A 25,958-nucleotide genomic window follows, 5' to 3' on the forward strand; every position below is an offset into this window, starting at 1 on the left:
AGTATCTCTCTCTATATAATGATATTTAATAATAAATAATAATTATATATTTAATAATATATAAATATAATTATATTGCAACAATTTTTTTCACTTTGGTGTTAGTGGGGCCTCATGTTTAGGTTTCGCCTTATGCCTCATAAAGTCTAGAGCCGCCTCTGGGTCCAAAATATGTGAATGTATATCTTCCTAGAACATCCAACTCATGTATGCACACTAATTCCACCTTTAATTCATGCAAACTGGGCCAGATTGGGAAAAAAATTTGGCCCGGGCATTTTTGAATCACAGCAGTCCACTTGTAAGTGGGCCGGGCCAGAGACACCAGTGACAAGCAAGCCTCCTCTCAAAGTGAGCATGTTGGTTCATTGCTCTTCAAGGGCAGCCCATGTGTATAAGCATTATAAGCCGAACATGGGCTCACTCATGATACAGTGGCTATGAAGTTTGCTTGTCAGAACCCCTGACGCATGTTTCACCAATCTGGCTCATCAGAGGGGAACCAGACAAGTGCTCAGTGTCTGGTTTATAAATGGGAGAAAAGGTTTGTAATTGGTCAGTTTAAATATTGGAGAACCAATGGGGTGTCAGGAAAGATATAAAAAAAAAATCTGAGCCCATTAACCCTTTCAGGTATAACTAGGAAGAAACAGGTTTGTTTTGTTTTATTAACCCCTGAAGGTATGGAACTATACAGAAGTTGATGCTCAGAAAGAATTATCCCAATTAGCATTGTGATAAGGTGTATTTAGTAGCAAGTGAATACTTTAATTAGATAAAGGTCTATGAATGTTATCTTGATGTTGTAAAATAAACTGTTCAGTTAAGGTAAGGGACACCCTAAATGGTAGTAACCCAGCTACTTGTGGGTACACTGCCCCAAGGACTATAATCACTTCCAGTTACTCCTCCAGTCCATGCCTTTCAGCTCAGTGCCCCTTTCCCTGGGCCCAGAGGTCACCCCAAGCTGACCACGAGACTACAGAGGCACGGTGCGCCTGACTGGTAGCAACCCACAAACTCTTTGGAACTCTTAGTCAGATTGTGAAGTTGCCGCGATCTGTTAAAACCTGTGAAGAGCGCTCTCGGTCCTAGAAGCACCCATTAAGGTGCTTTTTAGAGGGGAGGTCTGTGAGCAAAAGAGGCATCGGAAGACACCTTGGACTTGAGAGAGCTTCCTACCCTGACCTGCTAGAGGGCGGACAAGGTGACTGGAAAAATCAGCCAAACGCCTGGAACTCTGAGACGGATCGGAGAATAGTCATGGCCTGATCAGACTTTAACCTGCTATAACTATCCGATCAGAGCGCTATTAGGCCAGCATGGGAGAGCTTTCCAAGGACACCTAACATGTAGGGGTACCAGCCTCCCTAAAGTACCAGAAACCCTGCTTTGCAAGACCGGGAAAAGCAGCCAAATGGCTGGAAGTCTAAAGTGGATTGGAAAATAGCTGTGACCTGGTAAAACTTTACTAGCTCCTACCTCTGGAGCGGTTTACTGATCACAGCACTTTTTGGACAATATGGACAATATGGACTTTTGAACGATATATAGAATGTGAGGATATGTTATGCTATTGTTTAGTTATTGTATAAAATGTGAAACAGAATGGAAGTTAATTAGGTAATTGTATGATTGTTAAACAGCTATTGTGCATTATGTCTTGGTGTCTGTCAGGAAACTCAATTATCATAACTTAGCCTAATTATGTCCTGGACACCAAGTCTTGCATTGTTCTAACTGATGACCTCCTGTGGGGAATGTGCCTATAAATACCTGTGTTGTGCTTAATTAAGGTTGTTTTAACCCTCACCAAGCATTGTCTGGTGTTTGGGGAAAGGGCTGGGTTCATAGCACTTTTGGAGACCAGGGTCTCCAGTTTGCAGTCCAGGGACCCTGATAGCAGCGAGGAAGAAGACTTGATGGAGGTTCTCAGCCAGAGTACTTTAGCTCCGTTACTGTGAGAATTTCCCAAGTACCCAAATCCCAATGTAAGACCTGATGGCGTGATATTCTCAATCTCATTGTAAATTCTCCAAGACAATGTCAAGTATTTACTGATTTCATTTTGTTTTTTCCTTATTTAATTTAATCAGTAAGAACTCAGAATGCAGTCACAAAAATATGTCAAAACAGACAAAATGGATATATTAAAATGTTCAAAAAGGTTCACTTTGTTTTCACCTTTCTAATCTAGCTCCATGTCTAAGAAATAATGTATTATACTAACTCAAGTGTTACTGATCATTTATCTAGAACCAAAGACTGTATATTACAGATTCCTATAAGCCATCCAAACATACCTGGGTAGACAAAGGTAGTGAAAGTCATGTTACAAGTTTGCGTGTCAAAGGGAAACTTAGAAATATCTAAGTTGCAGGTAGTAATAATCCGTAATGGCTTTGTCTGTGTCATTTGTCCATCAGCTTGGAGCATGTAATAGGAAATCATAAGGTTTTCATCCAATTTAGTTCTGGATAAATAAAAAAAAAGCATTACATCACGAAGAACAAGATGTGCAGTTTTACACATCTGCTACACAACTCAAAACTCAGATAAATAAAAACGTGGTTTACCAAACTCTAATATTGGTAATAAGACAGTATTCTTTAAATATTACTAGGAAAATTTTATCTCCCAAATAACTTTATATATTTTACAGGAAGGGGGAGAATTGCCAAGGTCAATTGCCCCTTCTCAGGGCCACCACATTTTTGATCTACTTTATATGTTGACGATTATGTCAGCTTCTATTATTCAACAGGCCACTGAAGGATCATTCAAGTGGTTACAACAGTGTTCAGATGCCCTGTTCATTTACATAAGCTATTATATCATAAAGAGCACATATAGTCCCAGGAAATTGAATATGGATTACAGTCTGAGGGGTGGATAAGGCCATTGAATTAGAGAGTAAGACTTAAAGGGACTTTGTAGGCACCATAACTGCTTGTTGAACTAGTTATGGCATCTGGAATACCCTTGCACTGAGGTTTCATTCAGAATTAAATTATTTTTACAAGAGTCCCCATCAACCCATCCCCACTGTGCTACTTGGTATTATGAGAAATTATCCTGAGCAGCAATGAGCGGCTGTGATTGGCTGAGAATTTCAGCTGACCGCATTTAGCCTATCACAGTGCCATTGCAGATATGAATCTGTATGGCCAAACTGAAGTGGGTAATCTCTGCCTTAGCCACACCTCCCATGGGGCTATCGGAAACAAGGGGAAAAGGGGAAATGTAGTTCTAATATCTCCTGCATTCAAACTGCAAGTGGGGAAGGGGGGACAGAAAACTAAAAACAAATGTATAAAAAAGATATACGTTTCACGTCTAACTAGACGCTTTCTCAACCAGATAATTGTAATAATAATAAAAAAATATCTAGTTTGAGAAATTCATTCATATGGCGATTTGGTTTGGACAAATTTTGTCCATACAAACTATTTATGAAAACGACAGACAAACAAAAAGGACTAGAAAACTGTCCAATCAGTATACAGCAAACTATAAATATGTATATATTTTGCAGTGTACTGATAGGTGCATATTTGTGTCATTTGGTTCACAGATGAAGTGAGACGAAGTAACCAATAGAGGTAAAAAGAGGAGAAACCGTAAAATAAACTCTGTTTCTTTTTTAAATTTGTATTAATATATATTTGTTTTTCTCTCTTTTGTTCTCTTGTCATTTGATCTGTGAATAAAATCAACATCTAGTGGCTGTCACCTAACAATTAATAATCTTTTTTCCATCACATCCTAACATTAAATAAAGTTATCCTATTTCCTGAATGTCCTCCCGTATTCTGAGCATGTAAACGTGCTTGTAAAATATGCTCAGGACAAATATACAGTTAATATAAAATTATGACTGGGTTTCTCAGGTGGTGCGTGATTCTGTCCCGATTGTATCCTTTCCAGTAACGATGAGGATATAGACAGAGGCGGCTCTCTAATTAGGCGGCTGCCTAAGGACTCATGCTGGCTGGGGCCTCGCGGCCGCCTCAACCACCTGAGGGCAGACAATGTCTGGTTCTTGGTCACTGACACCAGGAGGGGACCCGGCTGCCTGGCCAGCCATCAGACACTGGTCTGCAGCTCCACAGTGAGCAGAGCTGCAGACCATGTGTCTCGCCGAGAACTGGCCAATGAGTTGAAGACCGGAAGTAATGGCCACCGGACCACCAGGGAGCCCACACTGGAGGGTATGTTGTCTCCCCCCTCCCTCAGCATCACCCCCCCTCACCACACTCAGCATCACCCCCACTCACCATCACCTCCCTCTCCCTGTCACCATCACCCCCTCTCATCATCAACCCTCCTCCCTCACCCCTCACCATCAACCCCCCTCCCTCTCACATCACCCCCCTCACCCTCACATTACCCCCTCACCCTCACATCACCCCCTCACCATCAACCTCCCTCCCTCAACATCAACTCCCACTCCCTCTCACCATTATCCCACCCACCATCATCCCCCTCTCCCTGTCACCATCACCCCTCTCCCTCTCACCATCATCCCCTCTCACCATCACCCACATCTCCCTCTCATCACCCACCTCTCACTCTCATCGCCCGCCTCCCCCTCTCACCATCCCCCCCTCTCCCTCTTACCATCACCCCCTTCCCTCTCACATCATCCCCCTCACACAATCACCCTCCTCCCTCTCACCATCACCCTCCACCCCCATACACACAACACACTTCAAGTAGCTACACCATACACATAGGGTCCCAGACAAAAACGCAAACATGCTCACAGAGACATACATTCACACACACAAGGATACTCTCTGTCAGACACACAAACTCAGGCACATACACAGGTAAACTGTGCATCAATGTGTATATGTGACAGTGTGCATGTATTGCAACTCTATTTTTTTTTCACTTTTTTATTAGTGGAGCCTCATGTTTGCATTTCACCTAAGGCCTCATAAAGTCCAGAGCCACTGGATATAGATAAAACGGTAGTGGCAAGGATTATTTCCAGAGGAACGATAGAGGATACTTCTACACTTTTATTTTCCTCATTCTCAAACCTAGAGAGGGCATCAGGCTTAGCATTGCATGACCCGGGTTGTAAGTAATAATGTAGTGAAATCGTGACCGAAACGGGGACCACCAAATTTGCCTGGAAGTGAGTCATTTAGCTTCACTAATGTATGAAAGGTCTTTATGATCCATAATGATCATGACCGGATCTTTGGAACCTTCCCATAAATGTCTCCACTCCTTGAGGGCAAGAATAATGGCAAATGATTCTCTACTGCTGGTGTCATGATTCTTTTCGGCCATACTTCATGTCTTAGAAAAAGAGGATGGAGTGGTGAAGTGGCATGTTTTGTGTTTCTCTCTGAGAGAGGACAGTTCCTACAGTTGTAATCAAAATTATTCAACCCCCACTGAAAATCAGGTTTACTGTAAAATTTTAGAAAATCTCTGTCGGGATTTGAAGAAGGCGGTTGCAGCAAACAAACCAAAGAATATTACGGAACTGAAGGCCATTGCTTATTAGCAACATGACTAAGATTCCTCAGGGACGCTTCCAGAAGCTGGTGTCTGGCAATGCATCTCGTTTGCAGCAGGTCATAAAGCAAAAGGGTGTTCTACTTAGTACTAAACATGCTTGCAATGAAGAGGTTGAATAATTTTGAGAATGGAGAAGTCATTATAAGGTGCATTTTCAGTTGAACGTGTGGAAACCTTTTCAATGATAAATCCGACTGCTATTCTGGGGTCAAGAAGGATTTTTTTTCCTAGCTTGTTGCAAAATTGGAAGTGCTTCAAGCTGGGTTTTTTGCCTTCTTTTGGATCAACAGCAAAAAACAAATGTGAGGAAGGCTGAACTTGATGGACGCAAGTCTCTTTTCAGCTATGTAACTATGTACCGTATATACTCAAGTATAAGCCGAGTTTTTCAGCACATTTTTTGTGCTGAAAAACCCCAACTCGGCTTATACTCATGTCAATTGTCTGTATTATGGCAATTTACATTGCCATAATACAGACATGGGGCTGCGGGGGCTGCAGAGAGTTTACTTACCTCTCCTGCAGCTCCTGTCAGCTCCCTTCTCCTCCGCGCCGGTCCGTTCAGCACCTCTGTCAGCTCCCAGTGTAAGTCTCGCGAGAACCGCGGGGTCATAGTGCGGCCGCGAGACTTACAGTGTGAGCTGACAGAGGGAGCTGACCGGACCGGCGCGGAGGAGGAGGGAGCTGACAGGAGCTGCAGGAGAGGTAAGTAAGAGCTCTGCCAGCCCCCTCCTACACAGTGCCCATCCACTGGACCACCAGGGAGTGAGAGCCCCCCTCCCTGCCATGTATCAAGCAGGGAGGGGGGACGAAAAAAATTAAATAATAATAAAATAAAACAAAAAATATAATAATACAAAAACAATAATTAAATAAAATAAAAAATAATAATTACAAATAATAATAATAAAAAATTAAAATTATTACAAAAAATAATAATAAAATTGCCCACCCCCCACCAAGGATCTGCAACACACACACACTGCATTCATACACACACACTGCACTCATATACACACACTGCACTCATATACACACACTGCACTCATACACACACACTGCACTCATACACACACTGCACTCATACACACATACTGCACTCATATACACACACACTGCATTCATATACACACACACTGCACTCATACACACACGCTGCACTCATACACACACGCTGCATTCATACACACACTGCATTCATTATATACACACACTGTAAATAAATAGTCAATTAATATAATTATTTTAGGATCTAATTTTATTTAGAAATTTACCAGTAGCTGCTGCATTTCCCACCCTAGTCTTATACTTGAGTCAATAAGTTTTCCCAGTTTTTTGGGGTAAAATTAGGGGACTCGGCTTATATTCGGGTCGGCTTATACTTGAGTATATACAGTAATTGCTTTTGTTTGATTTGGTCTTTGCAAACAGCTGAAAGTCTGTAAATTTTGACAATAAACAATGAGGGTTAAATAATGTTGATTACAACTGTACTTTCAGAACGAAAGGTCTGACAGTATCAGAATATCTGAGAACAGGAGTGGATTCCTCATCACCTCCTTGATCTCCCTTCAAAATTGCACCCTGTTTGGTGGTTCGGGACCGAGAGCTACCTCGATGAAGTTTAACTGGACCACAAAACTGATCCGAGTCATAGTTCCATGAAGTTTCTGGATAGCTTCTGGTTGGAGGGACTGTACCTGTGAAAGCCTTTTGCGAGTCCCTGAGAGTCTGTAGGTTGGTATTTGGGCTCTCTGGTTGGAAGGTACAGCAGGAAAAGGGTTAGTATTTTGGAAATAGCTCTGTTATGCACGAGGTGACTAGGGTCAGGAGCCAGTAGTTAAAAGTGACCAAGCAATTTGTCATAAGAACGACAGGGCTATGATCCTGTAGGACTTTCACATGCAGACAGACAAGCAAATACTGGCCAACCAACCTGAAATTGTGTTGATTGACAAGGAACAGAAGACTGCAGTGGTGGTGGATGTGGCAAAACCCAGTACCTATAACATCAGGAAGAAGGAACATGAGAAGGTGAAAGGACTTAAAGAGGAGCTAGAAAGAATGTGGAAAGTGAAGGCAGTAGTAGTCCCAGTTGTGATAGGAGTACTCTTTACTGTGACCCCCAAGTTAGGGGAGTGGCTTCGACAGATTCCAGCTGTAACATCTGCAATAACTGTCCAGGAGAGTGCAGTTAAGGAATAGCTAAGATACTGCACAGAACGCTCATACTCCCTTTGGTAGAGGACCCAAGAATGAGGAATACACAAAAATATATATACCAAATAGCAAATCAATTATATATATATATATATATATATATATTTATTTATATAAAAACAGGGGGTTGGTTGCACTCACCGGAACATGCTTAAATGGGGTGCTGCTGGTGGCCGATACATACAGTAAAAAATGAAAATCCAGCGCACTCCCTATCTACTAAACAGCTACTTTGGTGCTGATTTTGTAAATTTTATTAAAAACACCTAATCTAGGCAAATAATAATAGGGATTTAGTTACATTAGTTACATTACATTATCATATGCAAATTAGTTCAACAAAGAGTCAAATTTTTGCCTCATTCCATTTATATGTGTGTGTGTGTGTGTGTGTGTGTGTGTGTGTGTGTGTGTGTGTGTGTGTGTGTGTGTGTGTGTGTGTGTAAAAACAGATAACATTTGTATCTTGTAAAACCTTTTTTATTGGACTAACAGAATTTTTTAATGGCAAGCTTTCGGGAGAGCTTGTCATTAAAAAATTCTGTTAGTCCAATAAAAAAGGTATTACAAGATACAAATTTTGATCTGTTTTTTACATCTACATCACTGGACTAATACGGCTACAATCTCTACTTGAACACTATATATATATCACTATATATATATCTTGATAAAGACCCTGAAGGGTCGAAACGTTGATGTTGATGTGTTTTAAAATGGTTAATACACATTTGAAAAATCCAAGTGAGTGCTCCTGTTTCTTACCCTCATATATATATATATATATATATATATATATATATATATATATATGGCCTGTAGTTGTGGGGAAGGCTTGGTTTCCCTTTTTCAGGGACTTCAATCTTTCTCTCACACCTGGTCTGGCGATTTTCATGTGAATACTTCTGGTCACAGGCATATCTCTATCTGCAGTGCTTACCTGGCTCCACGTGGATCCTCTGCTCAGTTTTTGAATTATTCCTCTGGCAAATGTCTTAATCCTATTTTGGCATCAACCTTTTTCAAGGTGCTCGCTTCCTCCTTTGGTTGACGGAACATGCTTTGGGGCACCAACAAAATCTTGAGTTATAGGACTTCAGCCATTGCACCTCGGTCAGAGGGGCACACCGTCATTATGGTTTGGTTCTATTTCCTTGCTTTCATTTACACTAGGAGGCCCTCTAGTGGTGATTTTTCATATGACATCTTCATAGTAGTTAGTAGTTTCTCTCTAATTTCATATGTGGTACTGAGGGTGATATTCAACTGTTGCAGGTCCAGGAGCCTTCAGTACAGCATTACATGGTGATCACATTAAAGTATTCTGGATAATTCTTAGACAAGTTATTCACTCGCCATACTTGCTATTCAGCTAATATTTCTGCCTGGTTTTTTTTAGGTCTGCTAACAGTAGATTTATAGGGCTCTCATATATGTCTTCTGTCATTGGCCTGGTTTGCAGCCACTAGTTGGCCCACTTTCAATTCTGGCAAACTGAACTCCATGTTTCAGTTCACTCCACAAGATATCAATTCATATCATTTGCTTTGTTATGCATTAGGTCACTTGTTTAGAACATCTGAATTTCGGTTAGTTAGTTGATCCACAACTTTCAAGGTGGGTTTAGTTTTTAATAGACAAATATTGACTACTATACAAGATAGTAACCGTTTATCCAGGAGCTTACTTAGTGGTGTGAGTGAAGTAAAATAAATAGAAAATTCATCAATTTAACTGAGAAGTGAAAAAGTAGTGAGAAAATAGTGATTTAGAGTGCAGATTATGTGACGTCCTATGATATATTGGATTTAACCCTTTAATTGGATTAACCCTTAATCGTCTGACTTATTTGTGTAATACCCAGATATGTGGGACCCAAATGGGTAGAGAAAAATATGTAAAGAAAAATAAAATAAAGTGAAATTTCAATACTTAATTAGAAAAAATTTATAAGAATAGGTATCAGTTAGGAGGATACAGTAACCAAATGGTTCAATTGTGTTCACACAGTATCCCATATCTTCTATTCCAGCAAATGGGTTTAGAATGAATAAGCTTAATATAGTGAACTATTCTGAATTAGGCAATATAAATATATCGCTGAAAACAACTGTAGGTAGTAAAATATTGTTTAATAAAAATATAGTTTTTAAAAATAATCAAATATTCAAAAATGCAGTTAATAGCTCATCCACAATATTGGTACCAGTCTATTTTGGGTAAAAATTGTAAGTCCACCTTGTTAAAAAGTATGGATGGATCCGGATGCTGTTTGAGATCCTCTTGCCCAGATCCTCGTTGCCGGTGAGGACGGCGTGCGTTCCACAGTGCGTTCCACCTCAAGCCTCACTTCGGGGGAACAGCACTGTTCTCGCTGCGGTGATAGTAGTGCGCCTGGGATCCGGGATAGGTGAATTCTTCTATGGAGGTACCCTGACCGGATAGTGCGGATGTTCCTTGCTGTTCTGGCTGTCTAACGCGTTTCGTAGAGAGTGGCTCTACTTCATCAGAGACGTATAAGACACCCTCTACATGGGGGTGTTTAAGTACCTTACAGTTGTTAGTGATTGGAAAATTGAACAATTGAAAAATTGACAAATTAAAAGATCAAAGTACTTTTTTTCTTCAGTACTTGTTCAGTGCAATACATAGGACTGTTCAATGTGATTTTATATAATGAAAAAGTATTGAAAAATATTTTAAAAAATTAATTAAATAAATAAGATGAAAGAATAATGTGAAAAATTCCTTCATTTGTTGTGTCTTATTTCTTCTATGTAATTAACATGATTATGGCTGACATTAACACTAGGCATGCATTTATAACATTCTTTTCACTTATTGTGTCATGTTTTTATATAATAAAAATTAGGCATAATAAAAATAATAATACAAAATTAAGCATAAATAAGTCTAAGAGACATTATATAAAGCAGAAGTGATGAGTTAAACTAAAGATGAATGCAAATCGAAATTTAAAGCAAGACAAAATTTAAAACAGAATTTGAAACGGAAAACCGCTTTAGATGAGAAATATAATAATAAATAATAATAAATCAAAGGAATCTTCCATAAATCCAAAAATTGTTATATAGATAAAATTAGATTACAATTGAATTAACGTATGGCTTAAATTGAGTGTATTGCATGAATCAAATTTATGTAAAATTTTGGTTCATTATCAGATGATATTATTTTCAATCGTGGATACATAAGTGTCTGTTTGGGTGTTTGTGCAGAAATGTGTGATAATCTTGTGAACAAAGGGGTAATTATGGGTCAATGAAATATATATTGGAAGACAGAGAACCTCTTCATTAGATAGTTACATTATATATTTCTCTGACAATGTGAGCAGGAAACTTATCGTTCGTCTACATTGTATATATATAGTGTGAACATTTTGACGAGATCTGACACCCTGGAACGAGACACAATCATCAATTTAGAGAACGATTATCATAGTCATACAGTAGGCTTAAAATCAATTAATTGGGAGACATCATTTAGTGCACCAACTATTTAAAATATATAGTAATATACCTAAAAATGATCATAACAGTATATGCTGTAAGATATGTAAAAAATCATATAAGTTAGAAAATTAAACCAATATCTATTAAGAAGTGATATAAGAACCCCAAACTAAAAAATCAATTAAAAAGTTAATTAATTAATTAATTAATTAGAAAAATTAATCAAAAAAATTAAAATACTAGAAAATTAATTAGATTAGCAGATATGCATTAGAGGGACTTCCTCTATATTAGAATTCTTCTTAAATCATATATATATGTAGTGGAAACAGAAACGGAAAATATTTAGGTTATGTTGGACCTCAACTAAAAAATATATAAAAAAAAATATTACAAATATTAAAAAATATTAAAAAATATTAAAAAATATTAAAAAATATTAGTAGAGATCCTGAGGAGGAATGTTAGTAAAAAGAGTCGATGGTCATAAAAAATGGTCATAAAAATCATAAAAAGGCATTGAGCTCAAAATCTACGTTTAGGCCATGTGGAACCAGAGTATTGAGAGTGAAAATCCATTTTGCCTCAGTTTGATCTAAATTAGTGTCTATACTTCCTCCTCTCCAGTGAACATCGACCTTTTCAATGGGTAAAAATATCAGTCCTGCTGGGTTAGCTCCATGTATTTCTTTAAAATGTTTTGAGACTAGGTCCGAAGCTACAAGAAGAGAGAACACAGATTTGAGAGGTTTCGTAAGGTGCCAAAAATGTGCTGGGTGCAAGAATAACCCCACGATGGAAACAAGAAGAACCAAATTCACATCGCAAAAGGACAAAAAAGAATACCAGATAAATACTGAGATGAACTGTAACACTTCAGGTGTCATATACCTCATCATGTGTCCCTGTAACAAACAATACATAGGACGCACCAAGAGACCCTTAAAAGTCAGAATAGCGGAGCACATACGTAAGATCAAGAAAGGTCTGATAACTCACAACCTCTCAAAACATTTTAAAGAAATACATGGAGCTAACCCAGCAGGACTGATATTTTTACCCATTGAAAAGGTCGATGTTCACTGGAGAGGAGGAAGTATAGACACTAATTTAGATCAAACTGAGGCAAAATGGATTTTCACTCTCAATACTCTGGTTCCACATGGCCTAAACGTAGATTTTGAGCTCAATGCCTTTTTATGATTTTTATGACCATTTTTTATGACCATCGACTCTTTTTTACTAACATTCCTCCTCAGGATCTCTACTAATATTTTTTAATATTTTTTAAGATTTTTTTTTATATATTTTTTAGTTGCGGTCCAACATAACCTAAATATTTTCTGTTTCTGTTTCCACTACATATATATATATGATTTAAGCAGAATTCTAATATAGAGGAAGTCCCTCTAATGCATATCTGCTAATCTAATTAATTTTCTAGTATTTTAATTTTTTGATTAATTTTTCTAATTAATTAATTAATTAATTAACTTTTTAATTGATTTTTTAGTTTGGGGTTCTTATATCACTTCTTAATAGATATTGGTTTAATTTTCTAACTTATATGATTTTTTACATATCTTACAGCATATACTGTTATGATCATTTTTAGGTATATTACTATATATTTTAAATAGTTGGTGCACTAAATGATGTCTCCCAATTAATTGATTTTAAGCCTACTGTATGACTATGATAATCGTTCTCTAAATTGATGATTGTGTCTCGTTCCAGGGTGGGTGATCTCATCAAAATGTTCACACTATATATATACAATGTAGACGAACGATAAGTTTCCTGCTCACATTGTCAGAGAAATATATAATGTAACTATCTAATGAAGAGGTTCTCTGTCTTCCAATATATATTTCATTGACCCATAATTACCCCTTTGTTCACAAGATTATCACACATTTCTGCACAAATACCCAAACAGACACTTATGTATCCACGATTGAAAATAATATCATCTGATAATGAACCAAAATTTTACATAAATTTGATTCATGCAATACACTCAATTTAATCCATACGTTAATTCAATTGTAATCTAATTTTATCTATATAACAATTTTTGGATTTATGGAAGATTCCTTTGATTTATTATTATTTATTATTATATTTCTCACCTAAAGCGGTTTTCCGTTTCAAATTCTGTTTTAAATTTTGTCTTGCTTTAAATTTCGATTTGCATTCATCTTTAGTTTAACTCATCACTTCTGCTTTATATAATGTCTCTTAGACTTATTTATGCTTAATTTTTTATTATTATTTTTATTATGCCTAATTTTTATTATATAAAAACATGACACAATAAGTGAAAAGAATGTTATAAATGCATGCCTAGTGTTAATGTCAGCCATAATCATGTTAATTACATAGAAGAAATAAGACGGGGGCGGGGCCGGGCCGCCGAGCTGGTCGGTCGCAGGCAAGCAGAGCTCCTGCAACACCGCACATATTAACGATTAAAACTATGCCTTTACACCGAAAAACTGACCGACGGCTACAAAGCCTAAAGCAGAGGGACTGCTGGATCCAGGGAGAGGCTGGCTCACCGAGCTACAGTCCCCTGGAGGAGAACTCCTCGTGGATTTGCCTGAGGCCTACTCCGGTGGTGAGTGGGGCGGACGGCCGCTGCCCCACTGGCCTGCCACACAGCACCCAATCTGGAGCATGATGCTGGGCGGACTCGGCCCCGTCCCCCCCCCTATGGACCGGGGGGGTGATCCCGGTCCTCACCCTAAGGCCTTGATCGGGATGCCGCGGCCGAAGCTGGGAGGTCTGACCGCTGGGCCCAAGATGGCGGGCGCCATGTGCGCAAGCGGCGAAGTAAGCACTAACACCTAACACTGGCGCCCAAGGCAGATAAGGCGGCTCCAGCTTTCAGACACGGCTAAGCCGAGGAGTGAGACCACTTACCCCTGCAACCACTTCAACCTACGACAGCAACGGCAGCACAGGGGAGTAGGAGGTAACCCGCACACTGACTACCGCCGCCTGAACAGACTGACCGTGTCAACGACAAGAAGACGAGCCGACCTCTCACCCCACACGCCTGAGGCAGACTCACCCGGGAACCGAAAACCTCATGCCGGGCTCCCCTCCATGGCTGACGCCGACGGGCTGTATGTCGGGAGAGATGAGCACACTACAGCACTGCTGCAGTCCTATGGGAACCAGCGAACACTCCACAATGCAGCATGGGGGGACTGGGTCCTGATGCCGGCCCCGATGGACATTCACCTTTCAGCAAACACATAAGGCAGAGCAGATTCCTAAAGCTAGTGGGACTCTCGCTGAGTGTGGGGTCTCTGGACCGCCAGGAAGACGGCCACCCGCAGAGGCAGCAATGGTGATCCCGGTCGGCTGGGGTGATATAAGCATTGAAGCGACTTACCTGTTCATGATTACTATTTACTCAAAAGCTATAGTTGTCTTGCACGATGTATATACTGTACCAGCATGTGTTAGTGCATTTTAAGCTAAGTCACTGTTCCCATATTACAATTACGCTACCATAACTAAACTGTCAAGCAATCATTTTATCTCACCTGCTGTTACTTTGACACTTACGACATGTAACTTGTGCCCTAGTCTATGTTCCCTGATGGCAACCTAAATAATTGTTACAATGGAAGAGGATTGATTAATTCTTATTAAGCATGACTGAACCTAATTGAGCAATTAGAACCTGTCGGAATGGCCCTTTAACGCGACTGCTTAACATTGTTTTAGGCAACCTCTTCTTAGTGAAATAGCACTCTAGCCTAGCTACTTATGGGATGACACTCGACACTGCAAATAGAGTCTGGAGATGTTTCCACAGCATGCAATTTAGACAACAGGGCCACCAGCTTATTCATATTATAGAGCCCACGCTTTGTATAATGCAACTTAAGCCTGGAATGGGCGACTATCATTCATGTATTTTACATCTTAAGCGGTGCCGACGCTGTCTCCTCACTGTTTTATATCGTTATATGGCATAGCTAGCTGTTCTTAGTCTGACCAGTTTTATTAACGTGTTCACTATATATACACTCGTGTCTTCTATATTCACCTAACTAACATGCTCCAAACTTGATCCTCTTGTCTTTAAAAAATATAAAATTGTGCAATGTTCCTTTATACCCCATTGTTATCTATGTTTTTGAACTACGCAAGTGGAATGCCTTTGGGGTACCACATGCCTGTCTGTTATCCTCATATGCACTGCAAAAATAAAGAATTTAAAAAAATAAAAAAATAAAAAAAGAAATAAGACACAACAAATGAAGGAATTTTTCACATTATTCTTTCATCTTATTTATTTAATTAATTTTTTTAATATTTTTCAATACTTTTTCATTATATAAAATCACATTGAACAGTCCTATGTATTGCACTGAACAAGTACTGAAGAAAAAAAGTACTTTGATCTTTTAATTTGTCAATTTTTCAATTGTTCAATTTTCCAATCACTAACAACTGTAAGGTACTTAAACACCCCCATGTAGAGGGTGTCTTATACGTCTCTGATGAAGTAGAGCCACTCTCTACGAAACGCGTTAGACAGCCAGAACAGCAAGGAACATCCGCACTATCCGGTCAGGGTACCTCCATAGAAGAATTCACCTATCCCGGATCCCAGGCGCACTACTATCACCGCCGCGAGAACAGTGCTGTTCCCCCGAAGTGAGGCTCGAGGTGGAACGCACTGTGGAACGCACGCCGTCCTCACCGGCAACGAGGATCTGGGCAAGAGGATCTCAAACAGCATCCGGATCCATCCATACTTTTTAACAAGGTGGACTTACAATTTTTACCCAAAATAGACTGGTACCAATATTGTGGATGAGCTATTAACTTCATTTTTGAATATTTGATTATTTTTAAAAACTATATTTTTATTAAACAATATTTTACTACCTACAGTTGTTTTCAGTGATATATTTATATTGCCTAATTCAGAATAGTTCACTATATTAAGCTTATTCATTCTAAACCCATTTGCTGGAATAGAAGATATGGGATACTGTGTGAACACAATTTAACCATTTGGTTACTGTATCCTCCTAACTGATACCTATTCTTATAAATTTTTTCTAATTAAGTATTGAAATTTCACTTTATTTTATTTTTCTTTACATATTTTTCTCTACCCATTTGGGTCCCACATATCTGGGTATTACACAAATAAGTCAGACGATTAAGGGTTAATCCAATTAAAGGGTTAAATCCAATATATCGTAGGACGTCACATAATCTGCACTCTAAATCACTATTTTCTCACTACTTTTTCACTTCTCAGTTAAATTGATGAATTTTCTATTTATTTTACTTCACTCACACCACTAAGTAAGCTCCTGGATAAACGGTTACTATCTTGTATAGTAGTCAATATTTGTCTATATACTCTTTCATAGGTTTTTTGGTGAAACCCTATATCTTTCCAGTTTCAGAGCTTTCCGTCTAACAGACTGACTCCCTCTTTTCTGTTTTCTATTTTAGTTAACAGTTGTGTTCCCTATTAGTTTTTAATAGACTATCTTCCATTTCTAAGTCCATCACTCGTTATGTAAATTATGTTTTCGTTTTTACAGCTTACGGGGTTTTTCAGTGCATCATTTGCTTATTCTGCCTCATGCCTTGCTGGATTGGTAGGTCGTTCTACGAAATCATACTTATGTCCGGGTCCTTGATCTGGCCCTTACAATCTTGGTTCAGTAAAACTGACATAGTAAACGCATTCAAGTTTCTCCTCATACACCCATCATTGTGGCAACTGCATGGCGTGAAATGTAGAGGTCTATCCTACTTTTTCTATCGGCTCATCTTTGGTTCCAAGAGCAGCCCAAGAGATTTTGACATCTTTGCAGAAACATTATGCTGGTTGTTGCTTAATGTGTGTAGATGCCCCACAGTCATTCATGACCTGGATGACTTCCTCACAATTGAGTATAATGCTTACCCCCATGTAGTCTGCTAGAAACCATTAAAGTTTTCGAGCTATTGGGCTTCCTTGTATCACCGGCAAAAACGGAGGGACCTGATACCTTAATACATTGTTTAGGCATACAACTTGGCTCAATAGCAATGCAATCTAGCCTCCCCAGAGACAAAATTGACTGCACCCTAACAAAAATTGACCAGTATGTACAATTAGGTTCGTGCAGTCGCAAAGAACTTCAATCAATCTTAGGATCACTCAATTTTGCTATGAGGATTATACTGCAAGGCAGGTCTTTTATTTCAAGACTCCTTTGCCTGTTCCCCAGTCTCACTACCGATGATAGCTGCATTACATTAGACCCCCACTCTACATCGGATCTACTCATGTGGTGGACATTCCTACTAACATGGAACGGGAAGAACATGTTTATCTCACAAACTTCCAACAACTTGCCAACTATCATGGCTGATGCAGCAGCCACCACTGGCTTTGTGGCCATTTTTGGTAATGATTGGCTTTGAGGCAGTTGGCCAGCAGAGGCCAGGGGCATGGAAGGTTTTTCCTTAACTTCTGCTCTTTTTTAACTATATCCCATAGTTCCGCTGCGGTGGCTTGGAGTAAATTATGGTCAGGTCAGACAGTGAGATGTGTCTCAGACAACCAGTCTATGTGCCATTTAATAAACGAGGGGAGCTCATCGTTCCTGGCTATAATGCGATCCTCAGGAGATTTACGTGGCTAGCCGCTTGTAATCAGTTTTTCATGTTGTGTATTCATGTTCGTAGTATACAAATCGGTATCATTTTCAGGCATTTCACACAACCTTCCCTACTGTCTCCCAACTAGCTACATCCGCCCCTCTGTTTCAGGTCATGACAATGGATTAATTTATCTTTTATCACACGGCCGGAAATTCACACAACTGGCACTCTCTTACAATACTAAACGGTCATATAATAGAGCATTCCAATTGTTTACCAGGTTTCTCTCAGAATATGTGATGCATTTGCTATGGAATCTTTGCTCGGTTTTGCCTCTGTTTGCCACCGTAGACTAAAACTTATCTTATAATACAATAAAGTTATATCTAACAGCCATACAACATCACAAGCTCAATCAATGGCCCAACAAACCAAGTTTGTTATCGCCATACCAGATAACAATCATCCTAAAAGGTATCCAAAAATCAAGCACCACTCAACCACCAAAAGGACTTCTCATTACCAGCCATTTATTTCAATCAATATTCGATTTGTTTGACTATGCACTCTTTGAATCCCATACAACCAGGTCATAAAAACAGCTACCTGGCGTTTTATGGTTTCATCTCTTCCTCAAAAGAGTTCACCACCAGTAATTCTACCAACACCAATTGTCTTAAATGGTCATATATCAACAAACATCACAACCATTACAAACTCTCACTACCCCACACAAAAACAAGCCAAATGGGTGAAATAAAACAATCAGACAAGTGGAGCAGTGCTGGATGTGTAGTATAAAATATATAATACCGTAATAAGTTAATCCTCCAGTAGACGGATGGGTGAAACAGTTGACATCCCATGCACAACAAATGGTGCCTGGTAAAGATTATTGGACAATTATCTACTTTCCCCACACAATCACCCATCACAACTCCTACTATTACCACATGGGTCAGTAATTATTACCACTAAATTCATTTTATTTATATATATATATATATATATATATATATATATATATTAATAATGAGGCTTCGTCCTCTGACCCTTCTACAGGTGATACTCAAAAAATTAGAATATCGTGCAAAAGTTCATTTATTTCAGTAGTGCAACATAAAAGGGAAACTAATATATGAGGTAGACGCATTACATGCAAAGCAAGATAGTTCAAGCCGTGATTTTTCATAAGTGCGATGATTATGACTTACAGCTCATGAAAACCCCAAATCCACAATCTCAGTAAATTAGAATATTGTGAAAAGGTGCAATATTCTAGGTTCACAGTGTCCCACTCTAATCAGCTAAGTAAGCCATAACACCTGCAAAGGGTTTCTGAGCCTTTAAACGGTCTCTAAGTCTGGTTCAGTAGGAAGAACAATCATGGCAAGGCTGCTGACCTGACAGTTGTGCAGAAAACCATCATTGACACCCTCCATAAGGAGGGAAAACCTCAAAAGGTAATTGCGAAGGAAGTTGGATGTTCCCAAAGGTTTTTATCAAAGCACATTAATAGAAAGTTATGTGGAAGGGAAAAGTGTGGAAGAAAAATGTGCACAAGCAGCAGGGATGACCACAGCCTGTAGAGGATTGTCTGGAGAAGGCCATTCAAATGTGTTGGGGATTTTCACAAGGAGTGGACTGAGGCTGGAGTCAGTGCATCAAGAACCACCACACACAGACAGATCCTGGACAAGAAACAACGTCAGAAGCGTCTTACCTGGGCTAAAGAAAAACAGACCTGGTCTGTTTCCCAGTGGTCCAAAGTACTCTTTTCTGATGAGAGCAACTTTTGTATCTCATTTGGAAACCAAGGACCCAGAGTCTGGAGGAAGAATGGAGAGCCACACACTGCAAGATGCTTGAAGTCCAGTGTGAAGTTTCCACAGTCTGTGTTGATTTGGGGAGCCATGTCATCTGCTGGTGTTGGTCCACTGTGCTTCATTAAGTCCAGGGTCAGCCATCTACCAGGAGATTTTGGAGCACTTCATGCTTCCTTCCGCAGACAAGCTTTATGGGGATGCTGACTTCATTTTCCAGCAGGACTTGGCACCTGCCCACAGCAAAGCCTGATTCAATGACCATGGGATTACTGTGCTTGATTGGCCAGCAAACTCGCCTGACCTGAAACCCATAAAGAACCTATGGGGCATTGCCAAGAGAAAGATGAGAGACATGGACGAACAATGCAGAAGAGATGAAGGCCGCTATTGAAGCATCCTGGTCTTCCATAACACCTCAGCAATGCCACAGGCCGATAGCTTCCATGCCACGCCGCATTGAGGCAGTAATTGCTGCAAAAGGGACCCAAACTAAGTACTGAGTCTATATGCATGCTTATACTTTTCAGAGGTCCGATATTGTTCTATGTATACTCCTTGTTTTATTGATCGCATGTAATATTCTGATTTACTGAGATTGTGGATTTGGAGTTTTCATGAGCTGTAAGCCCTAATCATCACACTTATGACAAATCACGGCTTGAACTATCTTGCTTTGCATGTAATGCGTCTATCTCATATATTAGTTTTCCCTTTTACGTTGCATTACTGAAATAAATTAACTTTTGCACAATATTGTGATTTTTCAAGTATCACCTGTAAGTATTTAGGCCACTTTTTCAGAATAGGGGCAGCATCCAATGCCTCAAGTCGGAATATACCGGTATTCTCACTTTTTTCCTCAACCTGTACAATAAATCTGACAATACGTTTTTGATATGACATTGTAATTAAATGTAATTATAATTGTTGATTGTAATAAATTTATATGCATGGTATTTTCCATTTTGCCCTCTTTTTTACAGGCATACCACATTGTCTGTTCCGGCACACCAGAACTGGTTTTCATATATTCTGTATTAAGTCAAAACAACTTTAATCACTTTCACTCGTTACGACTTTGGTGCCCTGAACAAATATAAAGGCTTGGCGTGTAGTTGTGGGAGGGGCACGGGTCCTCTTTTTAAGGGACTCCCATCTTTCTCCCACACTGTTATCTTGTCTGTTAATACACTGTTAATATACAGACCTCCCCTTTCTCTGGGCTGAGACTGGGCTGGTTTAGTACAGAACCATCTACTTCCGGTTCAAAGGTCATCAACACAAGCTGCCTAAACTCCAAACAAGCTGGTCATGGCCTTGTGCGGCCCATGCAAGTATTCATTTTACCTCACTCTAGTAAACAACAGCCGCCTCCTTCATTTATAGTGAGTAAAATGTAATCTGCGTACATACAAATTTTTTATTTACTATCTTTTGTTTTAAATCCACCAATTTTATTGTTGTTTCTGATATTTAGAGCCAAAGGTTCAATAGATAATATAAAGAGCAACGGCAACAGGGGGCATCCCCGTCTAACACTGTTACCTATATTGAACCAACTTGAGGAGAGCCCGACCGTCCTAGCTGAAGGATTTCTATATAATGCCATGATTGCCTCTAATATCCAGCCCTTGATATCGTAGGAAACTAAAGCACGTTCCAGAAATATCCAATTTAACTGATCAAAGGCTTTTTCAGCATTGATGGCAATTGTTATAAACTGATTCTTATTTCTCGTAACACTGTCGAGGATTTGTATTATTCTTCTCGTATTATAGCCTGACCATCTTCCGGGAACAAATCATATTTGATCTGTATGGATCAGTTTTTCAATGACACTCTTCAGGCGTTTAGCTAGAATGGCAGAAAAAGTTTTACATCTGTATTTATTAAAGATATAGGGCGATAGCTCGTTGTCTTTAGTTTTTTTTTTACCTTGTTTCAAAATCAGCAGTATGTTAGCCCTCATCATTTCGGCTGGAAAACTGCCTATCCTTACGGCCTTATTAAATGTTATTAAATGTTGGGGCCAAATGTTTCCTCGGTGTTTGTAACTAAGTGGCTACTAAAAATGACTGGACATACCCCATTTGCAATACCTTGGTTGTCTACTTTTGCAAATGGTATGTCATCGTGGGGGTAATTCTTATTCCTGGGCTACCATACGGGCTCAAAAGGCAACATAACCAATCTGGCAAATTTCAATGTGAAAAAATTAAATGCAAGCCTTATATTTGACTCTCTAACTTTCCAAAACACCATAAAACCTGTACATGGGGGTACTGTTTTACTCAGGAGACTTCGCTCAACACAAATATTAGTGTTTCAGGGGGCGGGGCCTGACCGCCGAGCTGGATGGTCGCAAGCGAGATCAGCTCCTACACGTTGATAACATATAAGCCTACAAACCATGAAAACTGACCTGGTTACAGACCGGCAGAGATGGTCCTCAGTGCAAATGGGACTCTGGATCCAGGGTGAGGCTGGCTCCCTGAGCTGCAGTCCCCTGGAGGTGAAGCCTTCGACGACCCAGTTGGGGCCTACTCCGGTGGTGAGAGGGGCGGACGGCTGCTGCCCCTGTATCCTGCCTAACAGTGCCCAACCTGAGGCCCAGACTCGGGTGGACCCGGCCCTGTTCCCCCCCCTATGGACCGGTGGGGGTGATCCCGGTCCTCACCCAGAGGATAAGCAACAAGGGCCTGGCAACGCTACCACCCCGCTTAAGGGCCCGGGCACAGCGCACAAGATGGCGGAGGCCATGTGCGCCGGAGACAGCGGAAAGAAATGCTACCCCACCAAGCTCCAATTAACCATAGATGCCTCCAGACATGGTCCCAGGGGGCATGAGAAGCCCGCAGCCTACCTACCGTGTATCAAAGTTCAACAGGCGACCGAGCCATGTCAATGGCGAGCAGCAACGGAGATCCGACCGCGTAGATCATGGCCGCTGCACCGGAGAAACGGGATACCGCACAGCGATCACCCCTGACAGCAACTACCAACCATGCCGCCGAGCAAGATACTCCCACAGCGGGACCAACCATTAACTCACCTTACACATATCCTGCCTGTGACTAAACGCAGCAACCAGCGGCGAGCCATACTGGGCCTCGTCCAACTATCTCCCCCGGAGGCCACTAACCCCCTGAGGTCCAGATGTGGCGGTCTTGATCCGATACGGCTGCAGCCCAAAAGGATTCATCGAGACATCCAGCGAAACACACGAATGGACTTAGCTCGAACCCTGGCCCTGGAAGACACTCATGCCCTGTCACACCCGAGTACCTGCGAACCCGCGGGCCCGCCGAGCCGGAGGCCCCTGGAGCTCGAACCTGTTCTCACGAACTTTAAGACCAGCCAGGGTGATAAACACGAAACTTACTGCTTAGACCCAGCATGTTTATATATTAAGCTTATTAGAACAACATATCGGTTTAACCTTGTACTCCACTCCTTAGGCACGCACCCAGACAATTAGAATATTATTTGTCTGCCTAGCACATGGTTTGTCAACCTGGTCCCTACCGCCCACTAGTGGGCGTTTCAGGATTCCAGGCGGGCGGTAGGGATTTCCAGGTTGATCGGGCGGGCGGGTGCGAGCCGGCGGTACCCGTGCGACTGGGTACCGCCGTGACCATTTGCGGCTCCGGCACGCCCGGTAAACCGCCGGGGCCGCCTTCCAAAGTGTCCATCGGGTGGCCTATGCTGTCAGGGCCACCCGATGGATGCGGATTGTAAGGGGGCCCGGTCAGCGCTGGGCGCTTTAACAGCGCGACCGGGCCCCCTGTGATGACATCAGAGCTGGGAGGAAGTGATTCCCCGGTCACTCTTCCCAGCTAAAACTGAGAGCCACGCGGGAGGAACACCAGGGAGTCAGAGTGGGAACTCTGACTCCCATCCACCTGAGCCACCACTGGACCCCAGGGAAAGTCACCCTCCAGCACCTTAAAGGTAGGAAACAGGAGGGTGACTTAAATATAATGTGTGTGTTTGTTTGTGTGTGTGTGTCTTTGTAGGTATGTCTTGTGTGTGTGTCTGTCTGTATGTGTCTTTGTATGTATGTCTTGTGTGTGTGTGTGTGTGTGTATGTGTCTGTGTATATATGTGTGTGTGTGTCTGTCTGTCTGTATGTATGTGTGTCTTGTCTTTGTATGTATGTGTCATTGTATGTGTGTATTGTGTGTCTGCATGTGTGTGTGTCTATGTATGTCTGCATGTGTGTGTGAATGTCTGTGTGTGTCTGTTTGTATGTGTGCCTGTCTGTTTGTATGTATGTGTGTATGTGTGCCTGTCTGTGTCTTTGTGTATGTATGTGTGTCTGTATGTGTGCCTGTCTGTCTGTATGTATGTCTTGTGTGTGTGTGTCTTGTATGTCTGTGTGTGTGTCGTATGTGTGTCTGTATGTGTGTCTTGTGTATGTGTCTGTCTGTATATATATATGTGTGTGTGTGTGTGTGTGTGTCTGTCTGTCTGTCTGTATGTGTGTCCCTTCTTTGTATGTATGTGTCATTGTATGTGTGTCTGCATGTGTGTGTCTATGTATGTCTTGTGTGTGTGCATGTCTGTTTCTATGTGTGCCTGTCTGTTTGTATGTATATGTCTTGTGTGTGTGTGTATGTGTGCCTGTCTGTGTCTTTGTATGTGTGTCCTGTGTGTGTGTCTGTATGTGTGTCTTGTGTGTGTGTGTGTGTGTGTCGTATGTGTGTCTGTATGTGTGTCTTGTGTGTATGTGTGTCTTGTGTGTATGTGTGTCTTGTGTGTGTGTGTGTCTGTGTGTGTGTGTGTCTGTGTGTGTGTGTGTCTGTGTGTGTCTTTGTGTGTGTGCCTGTCTGTTATAGTGGACTATAGTAAGTGGGCTACCTAGCTCAGGCTTCCTACTGGGCATTGCTATAAGGACGGTTAAAAAATAGAAAAAGGGGGGGCGTGGCTTGACCGCTCATGGAGTAAGTCGCACGCTGCACTCGCTCCCAGGCCCCAACCCGCATAAGCCCGATTTCAGAGCAGAACCCGCGACCCACATGGGGAAACCCAGACGGAACACCCCTCGCCATCCTCCCACTCCCCACACGAACCTTCGACTGGGCCCCATGGACGAGTTTATATCCACCCCACAACAACTTGGAGGCACACGAGGCGCAGACAAGATGGCGCCTACCTCCCCTCCTTCCCCAAGCACCAGCAGCTTGGCTGGCTCCGCGGAGAGAACACCCGATGCAGATGCCTTAACCCAGATGTCCAGGGATTTAGCTCTCATCTCGGCGAACATGCTTACGAGGGGTGATAAAGCTGCCATGATCACTGAACTGCGCACCATCATCCGAGAGGAGATTGCTGGGGTGCGTAGGGACTTAACGGTCCTGGAACAGAGGGTGACCGACCTGGAGGAACACCGCCTCCACTCGACGCACCACCAACAAGCCGCGGACCTGGCGACGACGCGACAGGGGAATATCCTGCTTGAAATGCGTAGACAGGTCGAGGACCTGGACAATAGAGGCCGCCGTAACAATATACGGGTGCGGGGCCTCCCTGAAGCGGACGACGAGTCTCCCCGCAATTTATTGCTTGGCCTCTTCAGGCAACTGCTTGGCGAAGACTCACCGGCAGACATTCCATTGGAACATGCCCACAGAGCTCTACGGGGCCCCAGGAGAGACGGCCTACCCAGAGACGTAATCTGTTGCCTTTCCTCGTTCCCGCAGAAAGACGCCATAATGAGGGCGGCCAGGGCCCAGCGCACGATCACCTACATGGGCACCCAGGTTTGGTTGTTCCAGGACCTGTCGACTCTCACGCTGGACGCCCGTCGGGCGCTGAAACCCCTGACGAACATGTTGCTCGAAAAACGGATTCCCTACAAATGGGGTTTCCCGTTCAGCCTACAAGCTAGGATTGAGAACTGCTGGCACACGCTACGCTGGCCTAATGACGTTCCCCCCCCCCCCCCCCCCCGACTTGTGAAATCCCTGACACCTAAACGCGGACAGCGGGTTGGGAGCCGAGGGAGGCGGGCGCTGACCACCCACACTTTACCGCGACAGTCTCCGTGTGCGGACTTCTTCGCACCTCCCGCAACTGACCTCTCCCTGTACATAGGACCGGGATTCGGTGAGACTCTTTAGTCTCTCTTTGTCTCCTAAACACCACCTACCGGTCTAGGTTCATTAGTTGCCTTTACCTCCCCTACCTCTTCGATCCTACCCTCCCCACCCCCCACCTATGGATCCCCCTCCCACCGGGGTTCTCCCCACGGGGGTGC

The 25,958-nt window shown here is 41.7% G+C and overlaps 2 protein-coding genes across 2 annotated transcripts in view; both read right to left on the reverse strand.

Moving 5' to 3' along the window:
* LOC134578476 (5-hydroxytryptamine receptor 3A-like) overlaps positions 1-1,820 on the reverse strand; it is a 51,181-nt gene extending 49,361 nt beyond the window's left edge. Inside the window, exon 1 of the mRNA XM_063437475.1 lies at positions 1,814-1,820. Within this exon, the coding sequence (XP_063293545.1) occupies positions 1,814-1,820 (7 nt within the window). The remainder of the gene's footprint in view (positions 1-1,813) is intronic.
* A 424-nt stretch (positions 1,821-2,244) lies between these two features.
* The window catches only part of LOC134578477 (5-hydroxytryptamine receptor 3A-like), a 62,187-nt gene continuing 38,473 nt past the window's right edge, over positions 2,245-25,958 (reverse strand). The window contains exon 6 of the mRNA XM_063437476.1: positions 2,245-2,473. Within this exon, the coding sequence (XP_063293546.1) occupies positions 2,245-2,473 (229 nt within the window). The remainder of the gene's footprint in view (positions 2,474-25,958) is intronic.

This window comes from Pelobates fuscus, chromosome 12 (assembly GCF_036172605.1).
Source record: "Pelobates fuscus isolate aPelFus1 chromosome 12, aPelFus1.pri, whole genome shotgun sequence".
NCBI lineage: Eukaryota > Metazoa > Chordata > Amphibia > Anura > Pelobatidae > Pelobates > Pelobates fuscus.